The sequence below is a fragment of the Pimephales promelas genome, chromosome 4 (assembly GCF_988280905.1).
Source record: "Pimephales promelas chromosome 4, fPimPro1.hap1.1, whole genome shotgun sequence".
Taxonomy (NCBI): Eukaryota; Metazoa; Chordata; class Actinopteri; order Cypriniformes; family Leuciscidae; genus Pimephales; species Pimephales promelas.
This window is the reverse complement of record NC_142772.1, coordinates 30,369,138-30,390,971: the sequence shown is the minus strand read 5'-3', so window position 1 is coordinate 30,390,971 and position 21,834 is coordinate 30,369,138. Positions and strand designations below refer to the sequence as shown.

The 21,834-nt window shown below is 37.8% G+C and overlaps 1 protein-coding gene across 1 annotated transcript; it reads right to left on the bottom strand.

The window, feature by feature from the left end:
- Window positions 1-4,729: 4,729 nt before the first annotated feature.
- On the bottom strand, window positions 4,730-21,421 carry map1b (microtubule-associated protein 1B). The gene is made up of 7 exons (XM_039650045.2): window positions 21,137-21,421; window positions 18,583-18,684; window positions 11,679-11,761; window positions 10,811-10,951; window positions 5,477-10,640; window positions 5,133-5,365; window positions 4,730-5,048 (listed from the first exon to the last, which is right to left on the bottom strand). The coding sequence occupies exons 1-7, from the start codon at window positions 21,321-21,323 to the stop codon at window positions 4,893-4,895; spliced, it is 6,066 nt and encodes a 2,021-aa protein (XP_039505979.2). The 5' UTR covers window positions 21,324-21,421; the 3' UTR covers window positions 4,730-4,892.
- Between the last annotated feature and the right edge of the window lie 413 nt (window positions 21,422-21,834).

Here is a 21,834-nt window from a genome sequence, read left to right as displayed (position 1 = left end):
AAAGTGTCCCTTTGCTTCCCTTGCTCATCTGTTCTAACCCCACCAGCAGTAGGCCTAGATAATCAATTAACAGCTGGATCATTTCCCAGCTTCTTTTCTTTAAATTGAAAGGTCATAAAGAGAGAGAGAGATAGAGAGAGATAGAGAGAGCTGACAGGGTGACATGACCATAAATGCAGAGTACATGATGGAGATAAATTTTATTGGTTGATGTTTCAAAATACTTTCAAGATGAAGGGAAAGATCTGCAAGTACACATGTTAGTGTGTAGCTATACTTTAGAGACAATTTTGTCCCCAAAAGACAGCTAAATCTGCCTTTGAGGATATTTTATTTAGTCAGTATTTTGTAGTATTTTTTAGTTTTACATAAAATGTTTGAAACCTATACTATGTACTCATTTATATTTTAAATGTGTGTGTGGTAGGCCTAAAGAGAGACAGCAACAGAACAAGCAATTGTTTATACTTAGACTCCTTCTGTGGTCCTGGTGGGACTCTGCTGTTCGTTTCCTTAGCAACAGCACCTCACCCCATTCAGCTGAGAGACTCTCATTTGCCCAATTGGAGGCTGACTCTGAAGTGTGCGGGATTATTGATGAGATCCAAGATGGAGGTGTTCGCATGATGCTGTGAGCAACATTAAGGCTAATAAAAGAAATTGAGTGTTTTTTTCTGCCATAGATTGTGAACTTGTGTTCACTTATATCTGAGAAATTACAATACATTCAAAACAAAGAGCTTTGCAGCTTTACAAGTGTATTTATTGTGACTCTGTATGTTTTGTTTTAAAGTGTGCATGGTCAAATTGCAGGTTTATAGTACTTTCTTTAGCTTTACCCTGTGTATCTAATTTGTTGTTTAGCAAAATATGTAGTAAAGTTGTTGTACACTGCTAATATTACCATTTTTATGGTATTTTTTATGTTTTATGTTTTTTTATGTTTTTATGGTTGTGTTAATTTCTAAACTTCACCCTTTAATTAATTGAATGGCGAGTAATTGATTTGCCTCGTTACAAAATTCATTCAGTGACCATATATTTTAACTCATGATATAGTTTCTCACTCACAGTCAATCAGTCACTTTTTATATGTCAAAACAAAATATGTTCAACATCACCATTTTTATGCTTCCTTCTATCCTCTATCAGTTTTTTTTATTCAAAGATATTAAAATGGATAATTCGTGATTTACATTGGCTCACTACCGTGCTTGAAAAATCTAAGATGATGCAATTATCCAGTTATATTATTCAGTGCTTTAAATTAATTTTGTTATTAAGTGACCATTTTTATTGGTAAGGATGTTAGCTGCATGAAGGTAATCTGCGTTCCTCTCAGAGTGGTCTCTTGACACGGCTTCGTTCTAGGGGTGATAGAACATTCTCTTCCTATGCTACTAAGTAATTCTCACCCGGCCGACATCACGGAAGCAAATACAGCAGTGACTTTTAAATCACTTCTCAAAACATTTTATTTTAGGATTGCTTTTACTTGATTATTCATTTTATTAGTTTATTTTTGTATTTAAAGTGTGTAGTTTTCTCTGTTGTAATGTTTGCCTGTAAAGCGCTTTGACAATGTAACTTTTAAAGGTGCTATATAAAATAAATGTATGATGATGATGATGATGCAAAAGAGATCAAGTGTTTTTAGTGCACTTTGGTAGAAATGATAACTTCTGTCAAGCTGCATGTTGAAAAGGTGCTTCAGTTTTGAGAACACAATCAAATTTTAAAACAAAATAAATATTGAAAATAATTGTACTTCCTTTACTGCTTTCACATAAAAGCAAACAGAGTTAATCTAAAGTCACTTTAGGTTGCATGCCTCCTCTGACCTGCATTGATTTGCTGACATCATGCTCAATACATAAAAGTAATGCTGTGACCCAGACTTCTCACATTGAACTTCAGCCAATGTTATTTCTATGGTACTTTTGCCGCTAGACATTTCCATTTTGATTTAGCGCTATGGTTCTGTCTGGGTTTGAAAAATGCCTGCAGTGCCCAAGTCATCATTAGTTAATGTCCTCTGTGGCATAAGGGCAGTGATGGCATGGTTGACTGCCAGGGTAGCAACTAGTCTGTCTTCCCTCAATCAAATAGATGTTAATACAAACCAGTCCTGATTCACCATAACAGCTTATTTTCAAGAGTATATTTTTACTATGTGTTCTAATGTTTTATAAAACCATGTAGGAAATTGCTCTCCTTTTTAAAAAAAAAAGAAAAAGTACTTTAAAGTTATGCTCATCTTTTTGAGGCCAAAACGAATGCACAAATTACTTGCCTAAATCCAATGGGGTAAATTTGGTCAGAGCCAGATGTCTAACCAGAATCAGACACATTATCCCAGGGGCTTAGGCTTGTTTTGTAGCCAATTAAACTCTCAGAAATGCCTTTGAGCAAGCACAAGATCACAAAATTCCCCTTACCAACAACATAACCCCATTTTGTGGAACACCATACTCTACAAATAAACACACAAAATATTTTCCACAAAATTATTTATTGTGGACTGATTTACCTTTTTAATTGTAGTTCCCTTTACATCAAACACCCCTAGTTGAGAAGATATATCGCACACAAACATCAGGAAAAAGCACAAGGTAATACTTTCACTTGAGACTATCCTCTAGATATGGGATGAAAAAAGGGAAAGATGCAAGTTCACAAGATAAATATATATAGTTCATACACAACTGCAGACATATTCTTACTAGCACCCGAAGGTCAGCGAGGAAACCAGAGGGATTGTGAAGTTTTGAGAGAAAGTGAAGAGTTAAGTGTTACTGTGGGTCAGAGGAAAGAGGGGAGTGATAGACTGGGTGTGTGTGTTGTAGTTACTCTTGTAGATGTCTTGCGGACAAACAACAATGCATTTTGCTAAAGCATGTGGCTAGAAGAGTCTTGTTAACCGTTCTTGCTGTTAGTATGGATTTAAGAAGTATCCAGACCTGAACCGTGAGGTTTGAGATCATCGTCATATCAAGTTTATTATCTTCTTGAGCTGTTGAAAAGGTTTGGGTCACAACGGCACGTGTTCCCTGGTCATTTTTTGTTGAAGCGTTGTTGGCTCTAAATATTGTGATAAAATGTTTCAAGCAGTTATGGCTTTGAAATATTTTAACATCCTACGGCATTATTCTGTATTGTCATGTAGATATCACGCAATTTACTGGTGGAAACTGTATACAGTGGAAGCGTCATAGTAATGATTGGAATTCAATTGACAGTCTTCAATGAGATGGTAAAACTTCTATGACTGTATGGTTATTGATTAAAAGTGACATTTAGATACAGTACACCAAACCTGATCCAAGTTCATGATTTTCCAATCATTAATTATTTCAGTCATATCCTTGCAATGATTAGTTGGCAGTAAAGAGTGAGTTTCCCCTCTTGGTGAAAGAAAGCACAGAGAAATGTCAAGATAATACATTACACATGCACATATCATCCGACCACTCACTCAGTCACTAAGCTATTTATAATAACAGTACAGTGCAATTTTATAAAAGATTCCCAAGCAAAGGAACATTTTCAGTTTCTCAACTTTCAATGTACCACTATCTTGATGGCTCTTCTTGGAAACATTGACAAGCTAAGAAAATTTAGGTGGATAAGATTTGGATGAACAGTGCATTCAAAAGAGCTCTCAATATTGAGTGAAATGTTCAGTTAAAAGGATAATCAACTCCATTTGGAGTTAGAGAAGAAAACAATAGTTATCAAAGAAAAACTTTTACAGAACTTTGAAACGACAAGTTCCGCATGTTAGAGATCTCCTTTTATGATTAACTTCATAGGAATGCCACAAAAAGCATTAACTTAAGTATTAAATAAGGCAAATAAATATTGCAACTCAATTACTCAGTTGATAGGATAAAAAACATTAACATAAATAAAGTGCGCAAATAATAAGCAGTACAAATTGATGAGTAACAATTTTTGGAGTTCAAACATTTAATATTTTACCCTATTAAAAAATGGTGGTGTGAAATTCATGTGATTTCAGTTTTAAATAAATATTTTCTACCTGTAAAAAATCATATCTATTACAATGGTGACAATATAATTAATGAATTATTTCCAGGAGGAAGAGGTATACGATGTATTATTTATAACATTAAGGTTTTTACGTACGACTTATGGTATTTCCTGTTTTCTCAGGCATTTTTTTTTTCCTCAGGGAGTCTTTTAAATTGGTTAAAACTTTATTCTATTTTGCATTTAATCACAAAGCTAGCAAGCTTCACATTCATATTTTATGCAACTCAATGTGGCTGGAAAATGATGCTAAATGTAGCTTTTGCATCCAGTGATATATTTGTAATTGTGGATTATACGTTACATTAAATTGTCCTCACTTATCATCATATTAAGTGCATCATGTTTGTTGTACATTCAGTTTAACTTTCTAAGGCATTTAAACGATCCCTCGACCTTTGGTGTAAACATCATAATTTATGGAGTTTTTTCAGCGATCCATTGATCAGTTTATAACCTGTTTTTAAATAAGTAAATTTGTAGTTTGTTGTCAGTTTTCTTGGAGATGCTCAACACAGTGTTCATCCACCGACTACTGTATGTATTTAGTCAGTTGTTTAGTTTGCTCTAAGTCGCTTATGCTGGGTGTTTGTAGAGGTCTTATACACAGCAAAAATTGCTCTTTGTGTGGCCAACAATGTCTAACCCAATATTTTCACAACCTGAGATCTAAAAAAAAGTACTAGATAATTCTACTGAGAAACATCTTTGCTGGTTCCTCTATTGAGTATATGGAAAGAGATCCTAAACATTTGCTTATGTGAATGTGTGTAGTATGTGTTCCTATTGTTTGCTCTCCAACATCCAACCTCTACCACATCTTAAATTGATCATTACAATCACAGCTCAATCTTACATGCAGGGAAAGACTCATCTTGCATGACCACAGTGCTGCTGCTAGCCAGAACCATGATGTTTAAGTCTTGCTGCTTCTCATGGGTTTCCTGGTACCACTCCCTCATAACTTCTGTATCATGGGTTGGAATCAGTGTGACCTAGAGGGGTAAGAATAACCATACCAATACCATATGCAAGATTAATTTCAAGGAAAGTGTCCATAATTGGAAGAATAATAGTACCTGCATATTATTTCCCCATTGGCTCTTTCCTTCCAACAGTGCATCCAGAACTGCCTTACTGGGCTCCTGTGCTGTTGGATCATTGCCACTGACTACAAAGTAGGAGGATCGGATCCGTTTAAAGAACTCAGCATCCACATTCTTGGCATTGCAGTGATTTGGTATGTAAACTAGGTCCATATACATTGGAGGACAGTTAGGTACTGATGTTCCACTGCTGCACTTGGTGCCTCCTTAACAACAATAAAAATAGTATAATACATACTTTTTAAGTGAGGTGTCATATTTTTAAATTGAAAGTATAAAGTTGAAAGTATGAAATTCTAGTATGAAACTAGAGTTACCTGAACTGCTGCTTTTCACTCCCCTTGATGCAGAGGTATTAGTAGCATTTTTTGCATCTTTATCTTCTGTAGCCTTTTTTGGAGAAGACACTTTCAATTCTTTGATGGCACTTGTTTTTGACAAGCTCTTTGTTGCAGATGACTTGGTCTTGCTGCTGATGTTTTTTTTGGTCTTCCCTTTTTCATCTTTTTGGGATGCCTCCTGAGCCTTAAGGACCTCAGGGTCCACCATACAGGCATCAGGATGTGGAGGAGCAGGAGCAGGGTCTCTGGGCGTGACTGGAGGTGGGTCCGCATGACGATAAGTGATAGTCCTATCTGTTGGTAGTGTTTCTGAGTCATCCTCAGAGTCAATATTTGCATCTGCAGTTATTGATGGGCACTCCTCTGTGCCAGGAGGAACATCAGAGTCCGTTTGAGAGGGAGCTGATTCACTTACAGAGGTTGGTGGAGTTTCTTCACACTGCTTGTTCTGTTGTTTCCCATCAGATGGTGGTGGTTCTCCTCCAGACTTGGCAAGTGGCTTTTCCTCCTCCACAGGATGTTCCTCATTCATAAAGTACTCCAGAGGACTGGGGTTTATAAAGGATGGAGAAAGCTCTGTTTTTGGATGTCTGTATTCACAGGAGGTCACCAAACACAAGTCCACATCTGCTCGTGACTGAGAAAGGGTTGCTTTTGATGTATCTGGCCCTATGGACCCACCATCACATATCTTAGTAGATTCTCCATATTGACAGGTGTAAGAATGTGATGTGGAGCTGCTGGAAAACGTCCCTTGAGTGTCTGTCTGATTGAAAGAAGGAGAAATTTGTGCTGGAGATGATATTTTGGGGCTAGGGGTGGTGTTCAAGTCTGTGAAGGCATTCGTCCCTAAGCCAAGGTTGAGCTCTTCTGTCTTCTGAGAAAAACAAGATGACACTGTGGGAGATTGGGCCTTCAGAGGAGTCTTCACCAGATTTTGTGTGTCCTCTATTTTATCCATACCAGTCTCTTCGTAAAATGAGCTGGGACTAGGTTTATCTTTATCTGTACCTTCATGTGAAGTACTTGGTCTCCCTAGAACAAGAGAAGAGTCAGGAGATAAAGGGGACTGATTGCGGGGTGACTGTTTTGGAGTAACAGACGCTGAGAAATGATCCGCATTTGGGGAAACTTCTCTTGGCTCCCCAATTTTGCAGGGTGTTGTAACTGATGGGGTGGGGTGAGAGGCATCTGATGGGGAAGCAGAAGCAATCTGGGAACTATCAGACTCTTTGAAAAGCACTGCCTTCTCCCCAGTTTCCCCAGGTCTGTCCTTTTCTTTTGTGAGACCAGCTCCTTCCGAGGGGCTGTAATCAACTTCTGTCGGACCATTTTCAGTGGCTGTATGCTGTATTCCTCCAACAGATGAATGATCTGGTGACTGCTTGCTAAAATCCAATGTAAATGAGTGTTCTGGGGATTCTTGTCCACACTCAGCTGACAAAGACTGCTCAGAGGATTTTGTTTCCTTTTGTGGCATTCTCAGTTTGGCTGTTTTTGGAGAAACATCAGGGGAGACTGAGATAGGCCGGGGACTGCACTTAGATGGGGAGACTTCTGCTTCTTGCATTGTGGTAGGAGTCTGAACAACAGAGACAGGGAGAGAGTCATCCACTTCTGTGGAATGAGGGGAGCCCACTTCAGCATGTAATGATGGGGAGACCTCATCTGTTGTAGGTTCTGGTAAAGAACTTGTTGCAAGTGATGCTGTTGAGGCAGAGGCAATGTGAGAAAATGTGTCTTCTGCAACAACCTCATCAACCGGTGTGCCAGACTTATCCGATGTGGTCCCCTCAGATATGGATATTTTTCTGTCCTCTTTAAATGTTGTGAAAGGATTTGTATCGGACAGGCTCTCTACTTTAGCCGGCAGCAATGATGCAGCAGATATAATTGAAGAACTGTCATCAGTTGCTAACTTTTCATCATTATTGTCAGTCTGGCTTTGGGTCTTGTGGTCAAGCTCAAAATTGGTTGATAAATGTGCTTCATAACTTGATGATTGCTTCTTTTCCATTTGTGACACAGGCACCGCTTCATCAATAGGACTAGCTTCTCTGGGAGAGTATTCCTTGTCACTTGTGATGTCAACAATAATAGGACCCTGGGGCTCAGATGTTTTCTCAGAAGGTAGAGTGCCATCATTCTCCTCCACTGGGGATTGGTAGTAAGGTGTGTGACCCGAGGACTGGGGAGATAAAGGGCCCTCTAAGGTTTTCTCATCTGGATTGTATGATTCCATTCCCTTTGACATCCCTGCTAGTGTGGTTCCCAGTTCAATCGGTGAAGATGCACCTGTATGAATATGGTCAATGTTCATGTTTTGGTCACCAGAAGGTGACCGGACAAAAGGCAAAGTTGCAGTGGGATCAGTGAGCCTGTTTGAATCAAAAGAGAATGTGGTTTTGGCAGATTTGTCTTCCTCCAGCGAAGATGAAGGTGAAATGGTGGAAGCTGATGCATGATAGTCATGCCCTTCAGTGGCATCGCTCTTGGAGTGATCTAATTCAGGAAGATCTTTGAGAGGTGAGAGTTTCTTTCGTTCATAATCTGTAGCCATACTGTACCTGACAAAATCTTGGGAGGGAGAATCACTTTCATCATTAGTTGTCTCATCACTCAATACATCTCTTGGAGTTGACATTTCATCCATAGGTGTTGGAACACTTGAGATCTCAATTGTAGACTGAGTGTGTCCAGATGTTGTGTATTCTTCTGGTGGCTCATCTCGATTTTCATCATCAGAGGCGACCTCACTTTCTGAACCTGCTGGTAGAGTTTCATCATGAATAGAAACAGCAGGAGATACAGGTGCAGAGAGCTTTGGAGGTGTGGTTACATCAAAACGCTGTGGTTCTTCTGCACCATAATCAGATCCTTCCTTTGCTTCCTGCTCTCCTTGCTCCCCATCATCTTTCAATGTAGATATTGCTCTGTCCTGCTCATCCACTTCCTCTGTATCTCCCTTTTCTTCATAGTCCCCTATCTCAGATGACTCTTCCAACCCTGTTCCCTCATCTTCGAATTTATCACTGGTGCCATTGCTTTTTTGATTGGGTTCTGGTTCCCCTGGAGTCCCACCACATTCCTCCTCAGCTTCTGTGGTTGCTATTCCTTCATCCAGTGACTCTGCTGCTTCTGGAGACTCTTTGCAATGAGTTATTTCTTCATGCTTAATCGTCTCTTGTTCTATTTTGGACTGAGATAGGATTTCGTCATCTTCAACATTCTCCTCTGCTTTCAGAGCCTCAAAGTCTTTAGTGAGGTCCTCTGGAGAAGACATCAATGATCTCTCTGCCTCAAGAACATCTGTTACACTGGCGTCAATAGCAGGTTCCTCAGCAGTAGCACCTGAAACAGAAGTTGCAGCCACTAATTCTCCAGCATCTTTTTTTGTGGACTTAGCCTTAGCCTTCTCTTTGGATTTTGCAGGACTACCAGGAGCCTTTCCTCGTGCTGCAACCTTTGGTTTTGGTGCAGGTTTTTTCACCTCAGGTATGCTAGGGGCATTCTTTTTCAAGCTACCAGCTTTCCTCAAATCTTTCTTTGGTTCTTTTTCATCTTTCTGCATTTCTTTCTTTTCATCCTTTCTGCTTTCCTTTAATAGGGAATCTTTCCTAATGTCCCGTCTCTTGATTTCCTTCTTCACTTCTTCTTTCTTTACTTTCTCTTCTTTTTTAGTCTTTTCTTCTTTCTTGGGTATGGGTTTTTCAGCCTTTTTATCAGCCTCACTCTTTTCCACTGATTTCTTTGTTTCTTTCTTCATTGCTTTTGGTTTAATGTCAGCTTTCTTTTTCTCTGGAGTGTCAATTTTGGGTGTTTGCTCCGTCTTGCCTTTAATGTCCTTGTCTCCTGCTTTCACTTTTTTTACAAGTGATTTTTCTTTCTTCTCTGTCTTTTGTGTTGGCTCCTGAGTGTCCACAGAGTCCGTTTTACTAAGAATTTTTAGTTTTTCAGGAACTTCTTCTTTGGAGTCTTTGTGGACATTTTTGCTTGGGGATGGTTTTGATGTTGACTTTAGGCTCTCTTTACTGTCTGTCTTATGTTTCATCTTTGCTTGTTTCAGTGTTGGGGCTAAGTTTGAATTAAGCTCTTTTTGTGTGATCACAGGATATTTGAGGAAATCTAGGTGTTTAAGTTTCTCTAGGCCTTCGAGAATATTATTCTGAGTGGAATTGCCTGGAAACAGAACACGGATGATTTTTTCTGATGGGTTGGCAGGATGCCACACAATCAGTGATGAGATGGAAGACAAATATGAGATTGGGAGCTCTGATTCTTTTCCATTTGGCAACCAGACAGGGGCTTTGTCTTTATCACTACCAGTCCATTCTTTCAGGAAGCATTGCAACTCCTTGCTGTTCTTAGCAGGGTTAAGAACATACATTTCAAGCTTTCCAACCCCCATTTTCTGGAAAAGAATAATTGGTTCTACTGTGTTCCCAATATTCCTATGCAGAGGTTCTGGTTTTAAAGACAGCTTGTTTAAGTACTGCATTGTGAGAGATGCCTCCCCAGCATTTCTTCTAATCCTGTAATTAGGCTCAATGTTTTCCAGGTTCTGGGGCATGTTGACAAACATAACACCAATATCAGGTGAGATCATATTCTTTGTCCAGTCACTGTTAGCTGTGGATCCCTGTGACTGTTCCTCCTCGAGCTCAGCTATTTTGCGCTGCAGCATGCTATTAATACCAGGGAGGTTGTCATCTCCAATGTGTGTGAGGAGAACAGAATCTACTCTGTCCAGATGGCGTACCAGCTTCCAAAAACATGACTTTCTATCAGATCCACCATTAATCAGCATGTTAAAGCCGTTAACTGCAAACAGTGCTGAATCGCCTCGTCCGCCAGGGAAAATATAGCAGCATGGTTTGGATAATTTTAGGAACCCTCCTGAAGTTGGGGGTTCCAGCATGTCAAAAGGAGATGGGATTTCTACAGATTCTGACAGGTACTCTGTGAATTCAGAAAGACCTTCCATTTCTGGAAGGATGGTTGGGGAGTTTAACTTCATATGGATGAAGTCCTGCAAGTTGTGTTTGTCCAGGTTTGAATTTTTCCAGTCACCATGCTCAGGACAGAAAAGGGTTAAACTGGCTTTGTTGGCTGGATGTATGGTGCTAAGAAGTTCTCCAATCTGTGGGTAAAGTGAATTGAAATGTTTCACTAAATAAGACAGAAGCTTCCTTGAATTTAATACTAAACTGTAATTTTAGCATCTGTTGACTGCTTCAGAATCTTTTCTCAAATGCAGTCACAAAACTGGTAAATATAGCAAACCAACGCAAAAAGCTAACAATCACTCACCTCTTGATCTGTAAAAATATCAATGAAATTGGAGAGAGAAAAGGAGCCTGATTGGAGAATCAGCTCGCCTGTATTTTCAAAACACTGTCCTGCTAGGACAAGCAGCTTATGGTGGGCTGTGTCTGAGACCATAAGACGTACCTAGGTATAAACAAAGTTATATATATTATATTATAATATTAATTTGACATTGACTTGGTTTGGATTAATCATGGCTTGCATTTAATACAACAAAAACCACATGCAAAGGTTATCCTTAATTATTTACCTTAAATACCTTAATCAACTGAGAGTTTGGACTGTAAAATGTCATATCATGCTTTAAAAAATAGACATCAGTAGACTTGTTGCTTTAAGCTCATCTAAACCTTTTTTTTTCTTTCTTTTTTTTGTGACTTGACTGAAAAATGTCATTCATTTCAACTAATACAAATTGTATTACTTTTTTTTTTTTGGTTTTGGTTTTGGCTTATTGTGTTTTTTCCTCTCTCTTTCTTGTTCTCTGTCCAGGCCAGCATTTTCCAGTTTGTTGCCATTGACTGTTCTGGGCGCTCTGCCAGGGTCAGACTTGCAGTGCTTTAACATATTATTAATGCAGAGTCAAACTGCAGTCACAGTGTGCATGCAAGCCTTTGTGTGTATGAGCTTGTTGTGCATTTATGACTTTGCCTGCAACTGCGACACACCCATTACATACGGAACCATGATGTTCTTGTCCTATAGGATACTAGCTCTGTGTTTATTCTTATCCCCAATAAGGTATTTGTTTCTATGTGATCCAGACACCTAAAACAGTTTTAAAATATGTTTTAGTGGCAGACATAGATATATTTATAGAAATACAGAGAGGCAGAGAGAGTGGGTTTACCTCAGTGCTAACAGCTTCATCTGAAGGGTTGATGAGCACTACTGTCTCCAACACATTACTTTTGTGGTGCAGAATCTTTTGTCCTGAAAAAAAAAATGACTTGTTATTAATGATTTCTGATAAATGATAAATTATACATATATATTTTAAGGATTGTCTTCGCTGAAAGTAGCTTCTCAAGATCAGGACAACACAAATGCTGCTTAAGGAACCTCAAAGACAAGCCAAAAACTAGCTTTGGTGAGTCATACCATTCCTTCAGCCCCTTTTGTTATCTATATATGCCTTATTGAGTTTTAAATTTAATTTGTAGTCAAAATGGTGATGTTGATTGTTAATGTTTATTCCCTTGTGTGTACTCATGCACACTCTCCTCTTACTAGTTTCTTTATATGCTCTATTGACAGATATCTAATTAACCTCTGCCCCTCCTCCAGCAACTTGTCATCCTTTCTCTTTCAATCACCACATAGGTGGAACACACACACAAAAAACCTTCTAGTATCCCACTGTGATAAGTATGTTCCTGTTTTTTTTTTTGTCTAACTAGATATTTTTTCTGTACATTCCCTCCATACATGTCCTCTGACATTGTGACTACACTGACAATATAACCTCTGATTGTTCAATATCTTTTTTTTGCCAATCTCCTGTCCATATGGCTCATTATAAATTCTGGTGAGTCTCTGTCTGAGTAAATCAATCCTATTATAAATCCATCAAGCTGTCCAGAAGCGGTGAAGCTGTAATATTGCAAGAAACGGTCAACTCTGTCCCTGTCAGTAGAGTGTTTGCTATTACTGCAGAGGTCTATGGGCCCCTTTTGTAACATTCACTCATGCATTGTTCATAGCCTCATAATCCCACCTCTGAAGTTGTTTGTATTATTATAGTATTTGGGGTCAGTGACCATGTGCTCAACACGTGCTGAAAATTGTTTAAAGAAAAAGGCCTTAAGTACCCAAAATTCCAAGGTCTAAATCTAATACACACGAGGGCTCACCCAATTTTCCCATTTGCACTTAACAGTGCACAACCTCTTGCAAGCATGGTCATACCACAGCCAAAAAGAGTTGTAAAATAGTCTCCAAAACTGGATGCTGTGGATACATTACATGCTTTTGGGGCAGCAGTGATTTTACATTGCAGATATTGGGTCTCATTTACCAAAGTGCATACACACATATTTGTGCATACAACCTGTGTGCAAACATTCTCACACAAAAATCATAATTCATAAATAAGTTTGCCCTAAACTTAAAATAAAAACACACACACATCACACTTAATGCAAAAATTACTGTCCTGGATTTGGACTTCTACTAATTTCTCCCTAACACATGCTCCCTTCATTTAGAATAATCCAGTAATCCAGTTTGATTAAGACTGTTCGCCTTAGGAAATACAGTATGTAGTATGTTTTTGTCTGTCTGTATGTGTGTGTGCATAAAAGCAGGTGACTCTCTCATGCAGTGTAGGTAATTACAGTGTGCTTTCCACCTGCTGAGTTATTATTAACACTCTGAATATATCCCCTCATCTAAGCATATTCTCTGTGTACCCCATCCATTTCTTTTTCTATTGCTCTCCACAAAACATTTGTGTAACCTATTTAAGAAATAACTAGCATTACATAGACTGTCTTCAACTCTCAATAGACAAAATGTTTAATACTATTTCAGAGAAATAAAGTAGACCAACCAAAGGGTAGTGATTAATTAGTGTTAAATGTGTTTCTTATTAAATGCATCTGCCCCTAGAAAACACAATTTTTAAGAAGGTATTCAGCATGTCTCAGACTCCAGATACCAAAATGGGCCACGCTCTCTTTGATCATTAGGAATGGGAGTGGGATTTCCTTTGGGAGAATATGCTTTATCAGGATCAGTTGGAGGATGAGAGGGAGGAGCTAAGGGATGAAGAATGAATTTAATGGAATGCATCTGATTTAGCTGAAATTGAGCGTACTTGATGTACTTCATTTCTTCTCTATATGTGTGTTCTGAGGTGTTGCAGTCATCTCACTGCAGTACTCTCTGCTCTAGTTTAGATATTCTTCAGAGCATAGACATTTGAGTTTTGGTAATGAATGATTCTCTTCTAACCATTTCTTTTCTCCTTGTTCCTCTAAATCTGGGCAGGTCCGCTAACACAGTTGATGTGACAGTAACCTGACATAAATGCTGTTCCTGCTGCCCAGCACACACCCAGACTCACGCAAGCAGAAAAGCGGCATCATTACAGGGCCAGCCTCACACCAGGGGGAAGACCATTTATGTGACAAAAATAGCTGCTGTCGGGAACTCCAAAGGGATGAAGAGAAAAAAATGTGTTTAGAATCAGTGGTGCAAACTAAAGTTCGGACAAATTATTTTACGGTCGATAGCAGAGTTATCCTTTGCCCTTGGAAAATGAAACCGCTGCCATTGACTATTATCCACATGGGTGAGTATAATGGGGCTTTTATAATGAATACCTCGAACACCATACCAAGTTTGTAATATAGGAGAAGATCCACCAAACACATTCTTTCTGTCAAAACTCTTTATCATTAAAGTATGTTTTACTAGATTGTGATTTATATTTGAGATTAGATTCGTTTGTCTCACCATGAAAATAGCCACAGAAGCTATAGCATGGTGTTGACCAACAAACATATTCACCATAGCTTAATTTTACAAATGTGACATTGAAATGTTTTCCTCTGTTTTACAGTTGCTAATACAGTTCAAAATATCTTTTTTTTGTTATATCCATACAGTATACATAGGTTCAGAACCACAAGGGTGTGTAAATTAATGAATTTTTATTTTTTGGAAAAAATCCCAAAATCATTCAAAAATCAAAATCCAAAATCAAAAAATCATTCAAAAATCAAAAATCATTCAGTGTCAAATTTTCGGGGAAATATCACATATAAAATGTTGCAAACTTACAGATATCACTGAAAAGTGACATGAAGAATCAAAACCCTATTTACCACAGCAAAAAAAAAAAAAAGTCGTGTTTTTTTTTTTTTTTTTGAGAGAGAGAGAGAGCGAGTGAGTGAGGTTGAAATTAGAAATTTGACAGAGGCCAGCAAAACATCTGAAACTGCTGTGACATCCCTTTTTACCACAGCATTTTTTTGAGAGAGAGAGAGAGTGAGGTTAAAATTAGAAAAATGGCAGAAGTCAGCAAAATGTCTGAAATTGCTTTTAAACAACACCTTTGAATAATCGTATTAAGTTATAGATATCATAACTACAGACTTGCATTTCTTAGTAAGCTTAGCAGGCATATGATTGTCACCTAGAAGCTGGACTATTTCCATTCCAGTTTGATTATGGGTGCAGATGTGTGAGCTGCAGTATTGTTCGACTTATACTAGCTTTGTGTTGCCACACACACACCCAACCCCATCCTCACCCCTCTTGTTCTGATCTCACCTCACACTGTCTCTGATACTAATACAGACTGAACACCCTTTGGGCAGGCATCATCTAATGGCACTCACCACAACGCACAAACAAAGAAAGCATCCATACAAATGCAGTGCCATGAACATGAACCTGACTTTCTCTGTCACTTTGTCTCTTTCCAACTTTGTCCTGTCCTTTGCCAAAATGGGAGTTTGAAAAAAAGGCACAGAGGAGCTCATTCAAACACACATACAAATACTTAGAAATATCCATAACATTTATTCCAGTTTTTCTTATAACATTCAGTCCCAAAATCTGAACAAAAATCTCTAAAATGTCAAAATGGCACGTTGCCCAAAGCTTCATGAGATGCATATTAATCACCTTCTAGTCCCTACATCAAAGCAAAGCATATTAGACATCATTTCAGGCTCAGTTTAAAGCCTCTAGTATTACAAGAGTATTCATGACATAAAACATGCTGTGCCTTTATTTGTACTTATATTAGAGCTAGTGTGTTCTTTTAGTCACAGCACATTTGAAGAGTTCAGATGCAAAAGCCTCTAAATGCCATTTGAAATTTTCTTATTTAATGATGATTTTTATCAAACTTGTATATATAAGTTCAGTAATTTCACTTAAATGGCAATGATAATTACCTATTAATTGTAATTTAAGTGAAATTACTGAACTTAAATATACAAATTTGATCAAAATCATCATTAAAGAAGAAAATTTCAAATGGCATTTAGAGGCTTTTGCATCTGAACTCTTCATTTAGAATTACATGCAGGCTCATAAACTGGATAAAAGCATTTGCCAAAGGCCTCATATGTAAAATAGAAGCAAACTATACGCAAAAATTATTGTTAAAACAAAGAGTTAAATATTTAATTGTATAAAAATCTATAATTTGTGAACACGCCCAGGACAGCAATATGACCCACCATGTCTGTATAAATCTGTATTGAAATTGGATATTTAATATTTTTATTTTGATATGAATATTTTAGATATTAAATATTTTATTTTTTACATTTGTTTTCCACAACAACAACAACAACAAAAGAAAGGTCATGAACAACATGAGGATTAGTAAATTATGACGTGTAATTATTGAATGGACTAGTCTTTTAAATTGTCAAGTTGTTAAAGGAAAACTATTTTAATGAAGTAGTATCATATTTTAACATGGCATTATGATACATATGTTGTCAGTTCATCTCATACTTTTAATATTAATAATATCACAATCCTAGATGATCAGGCAGCATGTACAGTAAATGCATGGTAGAAAGAGCAATCATTAGTTAAGTGCTTATTGATTACATTACAGAAGCTGATTGAATACTGCACTGGCTGATGCCGAGTGAAATCTGTTGAACTATGATAACAGATCTAATATTAAACTTCCAGGCACATTTTTATGCTTCCGTCTCGACTCAAAGCAGTGGAAAAAGTCAAAGGCAAGGTCCTGAAGTATTTCAGAAGCAAAGGGATCCTCCAAACTCCTTTTATCTTCTGAGCCTCACAGACACAATATTGCCTGTCTCGTCATAATTCTTTCTCAAGCATTCTTTCAAGTACTATAATCTCTTTTCCGATTTTCACACTGTGATTCATCTCCTCTTAGTGATTCTGCCAAGGGTTCCACGTATTTCAAAGGCATTTGGTTGGTATTTTGTACAAATGATTTAATCTAATATAGATACATTTTCTATTTTTTTTAGGTGAATAAATGTGAACAACCATGTGTTTTTATTATGTTTCTCATTTATACATTGCTTAAGATTAAAGCATCTAAATAGATAAATAAATGTATGTATGTGTGTATTTGAGTCTCAAATCTCCCTGTACTCTCCACAGGTCCATGACATTCAATGATTTATATTTCATCCCCCCTCCATGCCCACCATCTCCCCTGCCCCTATTTATCTGTCTAACCCTAATTATCTCTCTATAACTCTCTTTTACTGCTGAAAATTATTAAAGACTAATTTAATTTAAAATTCAAAGTAATTTATATAATTTATAAGTAATCATTAATAATTTCAATGTTACCAGATGTGTTATAAAATTAGAATTGCTCTGAAAGGGGGTGCTATAAAGCAATTATCCACTATGTACTTGTCTGTGGGGACAGCTAATGACATTGCATTTAAAAGGCTTACCGGTAATGGCCAAAAGCGGGATAATGCAAATTCCTCTGTTAATTTTCTATTAAGCTTCATATAAACCCACCCATTGAGCAATAAATCTGATTATGGAAAGGAACCAACACCTACATATCATGGTTTTCCTTAAGGGGGATTTGTAGCCAATGATTTATTTTTGTTTCGTCCTCTTCCGACAGTCACTCAGATGAATAAATACGAATTCTGATGATCTTAACAAAGTAATGTGCTTTGCTATTAATCTTGTGTGTGTGTGTGTGTGTGTGTGTGTGTCTGTGTGTGTGTGTGTGTGTGTGTGTGTGTGTGTGTGTGTGTGTGTGTGTGTGTGTGTGTGTGTGTGTGTGTGTGTGTGTGTGTGTGTGTGTGTGTGTGTGTGTGTGTGTGTGTTTTCAAGCTAACACAGATTACATTTCAATCATTCAAGGTCAGTGTTGGCTCATCATTTGCTTACATTAGCAGTCTCACTGTCTCACTGGAAGAGATATTTCCATTATGGTTAAGCGCCTATAATTTCCTGCTGTTTTGTGGAAAAAATAAATCCATATTACTGTCGGGGTCTGACAGCATTTGAAGACCCTATGACTATATGTGCATGCTTTAGTTCAAAAGCAGACAAAATCATTGTCATTAATTTTTCAGCTAATTATCTCACATTTAGCTTTCATATCCCTTGCAGCAATTCAGCATGAGAGGAAGAAAGTAGAGGAAACAAAAGATACAGAAGCAGACATTCAGGGAGGACAGACAAGGGGACACCAGGGACACGGTTTGATCCAGACAGAGCTCCAGGCACACCGTCTAAACCCATCTCTTTTATTTCCATCAAAAGAATCCATCAAGAACTCGCATAAAAAAAAATCAGTGTAAAAAAATGTGACTCTAAATAAAGAAGAGCATTATAGATATAGCAAAAAGAAACAGAGAAGCAAATAAAGTTTAGAACATTGTAGTCATCTACAACGTTTCTTTGCTAAAGCACTGGAACACTACATATATAGACAATATTTTGAAGCAGATTCTCTATGACAAATTTAGCTTGGTGTGAAGCTGTTTTAATGACCTTGTGACATCGGAAATTTTGTCATGGTAATGCTAATGTTGTTATGGGTCTTTATTGTGAAAAGGGAAAAATAAGTAGTTAATACAATGACATTATGATGATAGTTACAAAACAAAAATTTTTCTCTATGCAATCCTTGCTCTTTAGCACTATTGAGCTTTTGGGGTCACTCACGTTTTAAATATTTAATATTGAGCTATCATAAATTGCTTCATATGAGTTTTGAGCTGGCTAAAGGATATGAAGTTTGCAGATCATGTTCAGCCTACCTCTCACATCGGCTGAAAACCTGGCAGAGTGTCGAGAAACAAAAAGCTTCAGCTCCTGGTCCAAATTACAATCAATCAGATTTGTGTCCCATGAACGAATTCCTGCAAGTCAGAGGAAAAGGGTGAAAATATGTGTTATACTTTTAATCAATCATGAAGAGAACAGTTCTTTATGCATTGACAATATCAGGCTACTTCTTGCAACAAAAAATACCTCAATTAATTTTCATGTTTGTATATATATATATATATATATACATATATGAAGGATGTAGCAGTATGCCAGGGAGCATAAGGAAAAATATTACTTAACTTTACATTGGGTTAGTAATCAAATAATCATATTGGGTTTCAGATCTTTACTGCATATTGAACTGAAGCCCAATATCTCTTAAATTCTTGTAACTAAATGCCAGGATCTGTTGGTACACATGCAAAAGCCAATCAATGTATGGAAATATCTATGAACCTTCATGGTCAGTGGTTAGCCAGGACAGAGATTATGCTTTGAAGAGAACCTCTCTAGATCAGATATACTTCAAAATGATCTGCCTCTAAATGGTAAAAGGTCAAGAAGGCTGTGCACACTGTTTATGACAAACATGTTTTGTTTTTATGACATGGCATGTCTTGTTTCCCTCATGGAATCACAAAAGAATATTACCGCACATGCACAAGTGCAACTCATATGCCTTCAAGGAAAGTATAGAGGCCTAACATACTGGATCATTTATGGTTAGAAGAATGGTTAGAATTTAGCCGATGCTAAACCTCAATTACTCAAAAGTTCCACAAAACATCAGCCTGATGCAATTTTTAGTGATCCATTCAATACAAAAGTAATGGGTTTTGTTTATCACAATACAAAAATAACAGTGAATCTAACTGCAAAGGGAATCTAACAACTAAATTTTTCAGCTTTAAAGCAGAGACTTCATCAAAGTGATGCTAATGCCTCTTGATAGAGCAGATGAAAAGAGTGATAATTAACTGTTCTTCTTTTTTTCTTCCACAACATCACTGACAGGAATATAAAGACCTAACTATCTGATCACAACTAAAACTATACTGAAAAAAAAATGTGTTGCTTTAAACTAAAAAAGTATTACCGGTAATAAATTATGAGTTCATTATAATCAAATCATTTGAGTTAATTCAATGGAGATGTAACCATGTGAATTATATAGGTTGATTTGACAAAAGAAATCAAAAAATATTCGGTCTGAATGATTTATTGAACAGGACTGAATCGGCCAGAAAGGGTGTCTTAAGTCAACAACATTAGCTGAAAAGAGAACTCCATTTTGGAAATAATTAATTAATTAATAATTAATAATGAAAATTACATTTGGATTCTTAATGATTTATGCAGCCTATGAGTTTATGGCTGGGCAAATAAAATTACAATAAACACAGCCATCAATAAAATACTATTAAAAACAAACAACCAGTGTCTACATATTGCTTTATTGGAACATTTGGATGCTGGACCAAGTTATGACGTAGTTACGTCTTTACGCAAATAATAGCCGAATCTGTTATTTGAAGGCCGGCATGCGTTATCCCATCACTAACTGAAATTCCCCTTTGGCATGAACGTGGGGCCCTTCTGACTTTCCGTAGGGACTGCAGTGCGGACCGCGCCACGCCTACAAGCCGGTGATTAGAAAGGAGCGAGTGGAATGGAAGAGGATGTAAATAAATCAGGATGCGCAGCAACAATGTCTCTAGGTCTGGTCAAGTGGACAGAAGTTATGCTTTTGCCACACTTGCTATGAAGGGCCTAGCAATTTAATATGGTTATCTTTCGAATGCATTTAATTTAGTGTTTAACTGAATAAATAGCCTAATTTATTGAATTCTCTCTCGTGCATGGTTATTTAGCGTGATTCTCAAATGAGTCGCAAACAGGGCAAGGATATAGTAATAAAAACCGGATATTAGGAAACAAAGAACTGGCGCGCGGCGCGCCACAGATCACATCCACGCAGATGATGCTGCACATTCTCCTGACTGCAGACCCTCCGCCCCGGCGAAACAAACGACAAGTATTGATCGACACGCTATAAATATGCATGCTAACTCATCCTAGCCCACAACAGAAGTCAGACACTGAAGTTCATCAAATGGCCAACAACACATGCATCTGGATCATCGGATAGAGCCGCACACCCTGCGAAAACAGTCATGGTGCTGCTGCTGATGATGATGATGATGATGTTTTAGGGAAACTGGGTGGCGCGATGCGATCGCTTTGATAAGACATGCAGTGCACTCGCCAGTTTAACAGGGAGGGGCTGCGATACAGTTTCCATCTACATAGTCACCCAACAAAGAAAGCTAAAAACAAGGCATGGGAAGTTTCTTGCAGTCAGCAAAAATGTGTGTCTAGATTCACCTATTCAACCCCAAAGTTAAATTCAAGATTAGTCAACAGCACTTAATAAAGGCAACTGCATAAGATACACGGGTCCAAACATTATCGAAATAGATTCAGGGCATAAATAGGTAGTACTGCACATTATTCGTTTATTATTCTTGTCAGCTGAGCTACCTTTCTCAATGTCCGCAATGGCACACTTCAGATGCTCGTCAGTGACCAGCTCCCCAGTGACCACCAGCAGGTAATATTTGCCCTCGTCGAAGTGATGTGTCGAGGCCGTGGGCGACGCCGTGCTCCTGGTGCTACTGACACCTCCGAAAGGTGCTGCAGTATCTACGGGTTCAACTAACGTCGCCATTCTGTCAGACACTCACTCTCTGTCTGTCCGGCCGGCAACCTGAAGTGAGCTTCTATCTGGAGCCGTGCAGCGGGCGCAGAAGGAGTGGCCCAGGCTTTTATATCCTCAGACTCTGTGTCATAGTGATGAGGAACCGCCGCTGCCTCTCCTCTCATCCAGCTGATGTCATGCAGCAAATCATAAAACAGAGCGAGACCAATTGGAACATTGAAAAGCCTTACATAATTAAAGGATTAACTTTGGATGAACTTGTTGACATGTGAACTGGCCATCAATATCAATATGAGTGTAGCCTACTCTTGAATGATTGCTGTACTTTTTTAAATAAAACGTGTAGCTGACAGTTTTATTTTTTAATGTAATTTTATGTTATAGGTGATCATATTGGATATAAAACGGATGTAAAAATCCAATGATTGCATATAAAATGAATTCCTGAAATAGTTTTGCGTTTCGTTCTGCAAAATATAGTGTAAATGAAATTGCATTCCAATGAAATTATTGGAAACGG